This window comes from Teleopsis dalmanni, chromosome 1, assembly GCF_002237135.1.
Source record: "Teleopsis dalmanni isolate 2A chromosome 1, ASM223713v2, whole genome shotgun sequence".
Taxonomy (NCBI): domain Eukaryota; kingdom Metazoa; phylum Arthropoda; class Insecta; order Diptera; family Diopsidae; genus Teleopsis; species Teleopsis dalmanni.
In genome coordinates, this window is record NC_051846.1 from 225,116,863 (window position 1) to 225,125,535 (window position 8,673).

The 8,673-nt window shown below is 32.1% G+C and overlaps 2 protein-coding genes across 2 annotated transcripts; both read right to left on the minus strand.

Moving 5' to 3' along the window:
* Nucleotides 1–844: 844 nt before the first annotated feature.
* On the minus strand, nucleotides 845–1,638 carry LOC119667858 (dynein light chain 1, axonemal-like). Its single transcript, XM_038077195.1, has 2 exons — nucleotides 1,366–1,638; nucleotides 845–1,290 (listed from the first exon to the last, which is right to left on the minus strand). Exons 1-2 carry the CDS (start codon nucleotides 1,627–1,629, stop codon nucleotides 1,012–1,014), a joined length of 543 nt encoding a protein of 180 aa, XP_037933123.1. The 5' UTR covers nucleotides 1,630–1,638; the 3' UTR covers nucleotides 845–1,011.
* A 2,981-nt stretch (nucleotides 1,639–4,619) lies between these two features.
* Nucleotides 4,620–5,337, minus strand: LOC119667859 (dynein light chain 1, axonemal-like). Its single transcript, XM_038077196.1, has 2 exons — nucleotides 5,026–5,337; nucleotides 4,620–4,966 (listed from the first exon to the last, which is right to left on the minus strand). Exons 1-2 carry the CDS (start codon nucleotides 5,287–5,289, stop codon nucleotides 4,667–4,669), a joined length of 564 nt encoding a protein of 187 aa, XP_037933124.1. The 5' UTR covers nucleotides 5,290–5,337; the 3' UTR covers nucleotides 4,620–4,666.
* Between the last annotated feature and the right edge of the window lie 3,336 nt (nucleotides 5,338–8,673).

Consider the following 8,673-nt stretch of genomic DNA (forward strand, 5'->3'; position numbering starts at 1 on the left):
GTGGATTGATAGTAACAAAGCTGATTTATAAAAGTTTTAAATAAAAATAGCTTAAAGTCTTCACAAAGCCGAGAAAGCTTAAATAATGTAGTAAATAAATGTATCTATCTCAATTTACGCCTATAGCAGTAACGCTATGAGATAATGATATGACTAATGGTATTTATGTAAACTCCTTCCTTAATTGAAAATAAAAGATTTCCTAGTTTGGTGGGTTTAAGTGTTGACTTAAACCATAAGTCCAGTTAGCCCCTATTGTTCTAGAAGTCAAAAGCTAATAATTAACTGCAGTCAATATAGAGACATCCTTATTTCTTCAGATTTCACTTCCATTTGTGATGAGGTCAATGTTACCTATTTGGCTTGCACGTCACAAGTCATTTCCAACAAAAATCTTCTACTTGGAGTGTTAAACGCGAAAAAGAACATAGACAATATATTGGTAATGTTCGGAGATCCAATGGTTTTGTAGGTGTTGTAGACAATATCAATTTTCTCTGGAATGTCGCAACGCTTGTGATAGGAATTAAAAAATGATTAGTTGAATATTGATGCAAGAGAACCCTTTACAGGTATCAACAAAATAATCCAACTAGTTAGCGCAACATATACAGTAGGTTTCTGAAGATACTATGAAACCTAATTGAAAGTTACAAATAGCAGACCTTTCCAATGGTGGTCTTAAGAAATTAGTAAAGCAGAAAGAGTACGAAGAGGTGATATTTTTTGCTTATGAATTTCAGAAGAAAAGTGTATTTTATTCATTTATTTATAAAATAATTAAAAAAAAGAAAATTGATTAACTTTAAAGGGTTTTAATGAATTTTGATTCCACAATATTTTTTCAAAATTTCTACAATACACTCAAATATTTTTTTTAGCACAATGTTAGTCCTATGTATTTTCTGCTTTAGTTCTAGAGACTTTTTCATTTTAAAGTTGAAGACTTGATATAAATGATTTATACTGTTTAAAATATTAAGCTGCTCATATCAGATTGATTAACGTTTATCATACAATCGGATCACCATCTAAATACTTTAAATTTGGTAAACGCTTCTTCACTTCAGCTTTATATATTTCATCTGACAGGCTTTCCTCTAATGGATTGCCAAGAAATGACATGAACTCCAAAGGTGGCGCGGCCATAAGATCAAAGTTTGTCCAATCACTAACGAGATTATTTGCAACGTGGAATACTTTCAGAGCTTTCATTGTGTCAATTGGTTTCAGTTGTTCTATGTAATTATAGCTGACCGACAACTCTTCCAAAGTATATGCTAAGAATTCCTGTCACGGACATACAACAACATAATATATGGTCATAATTGGTCATATGGTAAATACAACAAAAAGTTTACTTACAATCCCATTAAGACTTCTGATTTTATTACGGGAAAGTTTCAGAATTTTTAAATTTGTAAGGCTATTGATACCCGTAATCCTATCAATCATATTGGTCGAGAGACTAAGTTTGCGACATTTGACTAATTCAGCCAAACTGGCGTCCATTCTTTCAATGGGCGGCCATTGAAATTGTAAGCCCATTTCAACAGCCTGCGCGGCAGGTATATTATTTTTTAATTCCCATGCAGTGATGGCTGTTTTCACCGATGTTGGCCTAAACATTTTAATTAGCAGGAAAGCTTAAATTTGTAATTTGTGCATCGATGAAAATTTTAAGAGCCTATAAAATTTTGTAATATTATCAAATATTTTTTTAATTAAATTGACATATTTCTCGTCTATGTTTTTAATGAAAAAATACTAAAAATTTCAAAGAGTTGAATACATTCTTCTTTAGTGCCTAATCAGAATTTTGTGCTAGTTTTTTTCCATCTTTTACTTTGTTTTCCTTTTCAAATTTTCCAAAATCACAAAAAGATAAATTTTTCCCTTATGCAAATTTACCACATCCGCTGTGGTAATACCACAAAACCAAAGCCTCAATAAAGCCCGCAGAGTCGTCAACACGAATCCATTCACAGCATTTAATTATAAACGTCCGCCATGGTCATGTCGCATCAATCCTGTTCAGGATTTTTCATTTATTGCCGAAAACAAGGCAAATAAAATGGAACCAAACAACACGAATACCAAACTCAATGAAATTGAATCAAACTAAACTGAATTGAATTGAATTGCATGTCCTATCCTGGCGCCTGTCTAGCTCCGCAAATCGAGAGCTCGGAGTTGCTGTGATGAACCAGCAAAGTCCGTGTGTAAAAATTTTGACAAAACATTTTATGGATTATTTTTGCCTTTTGAGATACTTTTTGCTAGTGAATGCTGAATGCAATTGTGAATAAAATAGTTTTCGCACAGATTTTTGTGTTATTCCAACACGATTTCAAGGATCACTGAAACCCTCTCAATTACTCATTTTAAAATGTGATTTAAATGGATTTTTTTTGTTTTTGAATAATTATTATATTTACATATATTACGCCTATTATATTATATAAAGTAATAAATAGTTTCAATATACAAGATAATATTATTTAGTTTTTAAAGCAAATGTTCATATTGCTATATAAAATTCCATTATTAAACACCTTTGCAAAGCAAAACTAATTTAAATTAAAATAAATTTTAATATTTTACTTCAGTAACTGCAGTTTGGACTTTATAAGGCACGCATTTATGCGAATATTTCATTTTATTCATTAACGGAAGTTTGCAAAATATTTTCATTTCCGTTTCGCATGTGCAATGCAGAATTTTTGCACTTCACTTCCCGGGACATATATTCGCATTTGGTATTCCGCTTGCAGTGCTACTATAATTCGCATGTAGAAATTTATTAAAAGCGCCTACCGTAAATTATGCGGGCGCAAAATATTCATCGCAGTAATTTTCAGCGCTGCTATTCTAAAAATGTCACGTATACGCCTAGGCAACCCCATTTATAGCCACGCGTTACTGTATATGGTTTCCAGTTAAATACGTTCACATAAGCCGATTCGAGTTTATTTGAGTTTCACAGGCAGTTTAATTAGAACTATCGATCGACGGCCTCTGATTTGTAGTTTAAGCTTCAAAACATTTTTCTAGTTGCCATCGTAAACAAACTAATTCTTCCACCAACTTTGAATGGAACTAGCAAATTAATTAATAAAATATTAAACAATTTTGTGTTAAAGAAAGTTGATGTTTAAGAAAATGTTATGTTAAGTATTTTCCGAGTTAGTGCATCTGTGCACTTTTACTCTGTGATAGCTGGGGGAATTTTGCAGAGGCCCAGCCATCTCACTGACTAATTTATGTGTTCCTCAAAAGCTACGTGATTATTCGATGATTAATCTAAGATCTGCGTACCCCCGTGTAGCTAGAAATTATTCTGAAATTAGTTACTGCTAAGTAGAGCAGCCTGTCGATTTTCGCATATAGCTTCAGGGCTCCGTCCCTTATTTATTTTTTGACCGATCTATTCTAAGGTCTCTTAGCATGTCATTCGTGTGGATGTACCATGTGTTTCACAGATAAAGAAATCACAGGAATATTTATTTTAAAACTGTTCTCCAGAGATTATTAAAAGTCACAACCGTAAATGCCTGTATTCTTTTTAAACTTTTAAAAAACTTTACAACTCTGTTCATTAAAATTATTGAGTCAGTCATTGAAACTAATCTCAGCACAGAGTAAGTTCACTTATAAATATTGTTAGTCACTTATGAATATTAAAATGTAAACGTCTTCAATGTAGTTTTAAAATGCAGTTATTATAATTTAATTCCAATCAATTACCAAGCAAAAACCTCATATTGCTCATGCTCTTTCTCCCTTTTTCTTGTTTTGTCTCTTTCTTATCCTCTCCCTGCTCCTTACAATTGCAATCTTACTTTATTTCTCTCTCTCTGTCTCTTTCTCTCTATTTGAAATTTTATGATTCATTTAGGAAACAAACAAACTCCATTGCTTTCATTTTAATGATATCCCATTTTGCTTTCTTAACACTTTTAATTTATTTCACTCTTAGGTTTTAGGAATAATGAACCATAGAGGCAGTACCATAGTTATCCTTTCCTCAAATTTGAAACTTTTAATCTCTTTCACTTTTAGGTTTTCAGCACAATGATCCACGGAGTTGGTAGCATGGTGTAATCCTTTTCTCAAATCCAAAAGTACTCGCTTCAGTCACACATGCCCTCAGTGCTAAACTTATAACTAATAAATATAAATATTATAGACAACAAAATAAACAACGGCTAAAGTACTAAACGGATGCAGTAAAAACAAAAAAGAAAAGAACAAACAACAAAGACGAAACTAACAGCAATGAAAAAATGGATAAATTTTAAAAAATAAAATTAAACGAGAAAAAACTGCTAGTTAGTAGCACTAAAAAAGTACAAGAAAAATTCTTTAGTTAGACATTCCCACTGGAAGTTTTCAATTCATATTTTTTTCTTCCTCTTAGTAATTTCAACATAGCTATTCGATTACCTAACATAGCCACCTACCAGCCAATAATCTGTCATAATCGCCAGCAGTTTTCCCCTTCGATCCAGGCATTGATCGTTCAAAACACATTCCCATTCTAGATGGAAAACAATATTAAAAGCAAAACGTCATGCATGTCATCAATAAGTAAATAAAAACAATGTGTTAAATGACCTTAAGTAAATTTATTAATGTCGTAAAATACGTTAATTCTATACACAAGCTAAATGTTACTATTTTTTTTCAACTGATCACCATCTAAATATTTTAGGTTTGGTAATCGTTTTCTCACCTCCATTTTATATACGAGTCCATCATCAGCAAACCTTTCCTGCAATGGATTGCCAAGAAACGACAAAGACTCCAATTTTATTGTGGCCATCAGGTTAAAGTCTACCCAATCTTTAACGAGATTATTTGATACGTTAAATACTTTCAAAGCTTTCATTGTGTCAATTGGATGCAGTTTTTCAATATAATTGTAGCTGACAATCAATTCTTCCAAAGTATTTTCCAAGACTTCCTGCGGCGTATATACAATAAAATAATATGTGAAAATTAAAAAAAAAAATTTTTAGTTACAATTCCAATTAGGGTTCCGATTTTATTACGAGAGAGCTCTAGAACTTTTAAGTTCTTAAGGGTACCGAGACCCGAAATTCTATCAATCAAATTGGTTGAGAGACTTAGCTTGCGACATTCGACTAATCGAGCCAAACTAGAGTCCATTTTTTCAATGGGCGGCCATTGAAATTGTAAACCGACTTCATGAGCCTCCGAGGCTGGTATACTATTTTTTAGTTGCCATAATGAGATAGCTTCCTTAATAGATGTCGGCTTAAACATTTTTAAATACAAGAAAACTTAAAATTTTATTCTTTCCATTGCAATGAAATTTACATATTAATCGTTAAAAAATATAAAAATTTTTTTTTTAATTAGTTTGACATTTTTCATGATTTTATTTTAGAAGAAAAATTAATAAACATTTTAAGACAAGTCATTTTCACTTTCCAATCTGAGTTTTGCAATAGTTTTCACTGTTATAGTTAATTAATAATAAATAAATAATAAATTTTTAATGTTAACTATAGAATAATTTTTTCTCTTCCGTAAGTTTACCATAACACAAATGCCTCATTCATCACCTTCGCTTGATACATGTATTACGTTATTCCCTTTAACTCATTAAATATTCGAACTTATTATTTATAATGACAGATATCATATTTTTTTTATTAAAATAATGACAGGGCATTGAAAACTTACTTCTATTCTGCAGGTTTAGTTGGGAAGAGAATGAGACTTTAAACTATGTGTGCCAGAGTTAGCTAGACATTAATACATATATCAAAGAAGTACCTAGATATGGAACTTATATCTAATAAGAATATAAGGGTAAAGTATGTTTAATACTACAATTTATTGTGAGAATCGGATTTGAAGAAATTTTCTTGATCCATGAAAGGGGAATTAATACATATCTAGATATATCTAATATATATTTACCATATAATAAGAATAATATTATTATTCTTATTATATTTGCATTCAATTATTAAAGTAGTTTCAATTTTCAACTTTAAATTAAAATTCATTATGAATTTTCAAAACATTTTAAAAACTAAATTAAATTAAAAGTTTCACCTTTCCCCTTAACCCCAAAAGATTGAGTAGTTGCTAATGACAATCAACGCCGCATAATCGTTTACATTATTTTTAAGTCACTTAAGAGTAGCAAACAAAACAACAAATATATTCCAACGGTTAGGAGTAGGAGTGGAAGGGGACACCCTGGCAATAAATCTAAAACAATGAACTTCTTCAACTTCAGTTCGCGGTGCGTAAATATTTGCTGAAGGAAAACACAAGACTGAAAAATGCGAAAACCTTTTTCATATGGAAAAATTCTGAAACGTGTGGATTTCTTTCACTGCACTGTATTGAGTAACATGGATGGAGTTTTCTAAAGTTTTCCGAGTTTTCCTTAGCATTGTTGCTATCAGGGAGGACATGTGTAAGCCGATGTGTAGAAATGATTAACGTTTTGTTTGCTCAGATAAAAGCGTTTAATTGCAAACAATTGAAAAGAAGGCGTCGGCAACATTTGAAATTGACAAAAGAATCCTTCGTAAAAGAGTTGCAAGTTAATTAAATCGCACGCCGGAACAGTTTTCTATAAAAGAAATTCTAGAAAATCGTATGTGCTGAGGGGCAAGTAACTGTGGTGATGAAAATAATCAACACTTAAATGGAATAATGAGCTTACACAGCATTGAAATGTTCTAAAAGCCACTCCAAAACTGTAAATTGAATAAAAAATGTAAAACGAAAAAAAAAGCTGAACAAACTTACGAAATCAAAAAATCTCATAAATCTTCTCTCAACTTTTTCTAAAGGACTTTTTTGCCTTCTTAAGTCGGTAGCAAGGAGCAAACAAATGACTTCACACAATGAGACTCAAGTTAATATTTGGGATTGCCGCATTATTTACAGACCTTCCTGTTGCGTTGTCTTTTGCCAAGGGTTTTTTCTTCTTGTTTGTTGTTTGTTTTTGTTTTTTTTTGTTGGTTAATGGAGCTTATTATGACATCCTTAAAAACGCAAAATGCTCCCCTTTTCAAGGAACTTTTCACTGACTTGATACTTGTGAGCGGTTGTTCATTTTTATGTCACCTTAGTTTTTGTTTTTCTTTATTTTGCCTTTTCAACGCCTCCGAAACATTCTTATCATCGGCTTCGGTATCCTGCGTTTTCCTTTTCCAAATTTTTTGTTATTATTATTACGTTTTATGGTTGCTTCCATATCCTTTCGTAAATATTCTTATCATAATTTTTGAAAACTTTTACTTTTTAACCATAAAGGCGGCCAGCCAAAACAATCTTTTGGTGTTATTATATTAGGGACACTCTCTGTATTTTTCCCAGAAAATTTTTTGTGGGTGACTAGATTAATAAGTCAAAAACTGAATAAAAAGGAATATATTAGCCTTTTTTAAGACATTAGGTTTCCAAATATTGCGAAATTTGTAAGGATATAAACGCTCGTTTATCTTATCTATTCGTATCTTGTGGTTGTCAAGAAATTTTTACCCTATACGTAACTCAAATTTTTTAGTCGGATGATTTTTAGAGTCTAAAATTAAAGAATATACTCTTTGGTTTTAGTTTTAGCTTAAAACACTTGCGAATATCTTCAGGGTTCTGTCCAATATATTATTTTTTTATTCTAAGGTCTCTTAGCATGTGGATGTACCTTGGCACTTTGAAGAGAGCCTGACTTTGAGCAACTTACAGCTTCTGGATAGTAGAGTTAGCAGCATTGCTATATGCGACACACCCATAGAGTAGTGGTGATCTGATTATCTGGCTGTAGATCAGCTTTCTGTAATCAGTGCAGTGTTTAGAACTCGAAAGCTTAGCACAGCAAATAAAAGACTAGTATCATCTAGTTAGTCGTAAGCTATTCGATGGCATGTAGTTTTTGTAGTTTTTTAATTTGTACTTATAGTTTTATTTCTGAGGCATAGCCATCAAGCATTTTCTAGAAATTTTTTACAGCACATTTTCGGAGTCCAGACTTTAGTTGCTTTTAAGTCCTGAAACTGCATTCACGATATCTGGAGGTTCGAGGCTTTTGTCTTAAAGTAGAACATACGCTGTAGTTTTATTATTTATGACATCTACGCAAGTACATATTCACCTCATTTATCATATTTCTAACCTATATCACAGCACACATATTGGTGAAAAGATGAGATCTTGTTGGTAGTACATTCAATCTGCTATACTAACTACAAGGTTATCCTCTGGACGATATAAGCGGTTTTGCACTATAACAAATGCGTATACACCAATAACATTGCTGTCATGGTCCTCTCGTAAAAATCAGTAAAGTAGCACAAAGGATATTTGCAGTGGCATTCAGAGAAAGAAAACGTAGGGAAAGACAGTGTTTCCGATCAAGTTGAAGAAGCACTAATCGCGTTTACGCTGCGATATTGTAGAAGCACACATACCACAAAGACACCTGGATAGGAATCTTACATGAATTCAAAATTTCAAAACGGGTTGTGATGGTCAAAGAAGTAAGAGAGTGAGTAAGTAAGTTAAATCGCTTATGGGACTCTCCATCATTTAAGGAAATTTAAGGACACCTGGATAGGAATCTTACATGAATTCGAAACCTCAAAACGGGTTGTGATGTTCAAACAAGTAAGAGAGTATGTG

Excerpts from the sequence above, each read along its gene's own strand:
- LOC119667858 (XM_038077195.1), bottom strand. The coding sequence starts at position 1,629 with ATGTTTAGGCCAACATCGGTGAAAACAGCCATCACTGCATGGGAATTA. Across the intron at positions 1,291-1,365 it reads TCAGAAGTCTTAATGGGATT|GAATTCTTAGCATATACTTT; the intron begins GTAAGTAAACTT and ends TGTCCGTGACAG.
- LOC119667859 (XM_038077196.1), bottom strand. The coding sequence starts at position 5,289 with ATGTTTAAGCCGACATCTATTAAGGAAGCTATCTCATTATGGCAACTA. Across the intron at positions 4,967-5,025 it reads TCGGAACCCTAATTGGAATT|GAAGTCTTGGAAAATACTTT; the intron begins GTAACTAAAAAT and ends TATACGCCGCAG.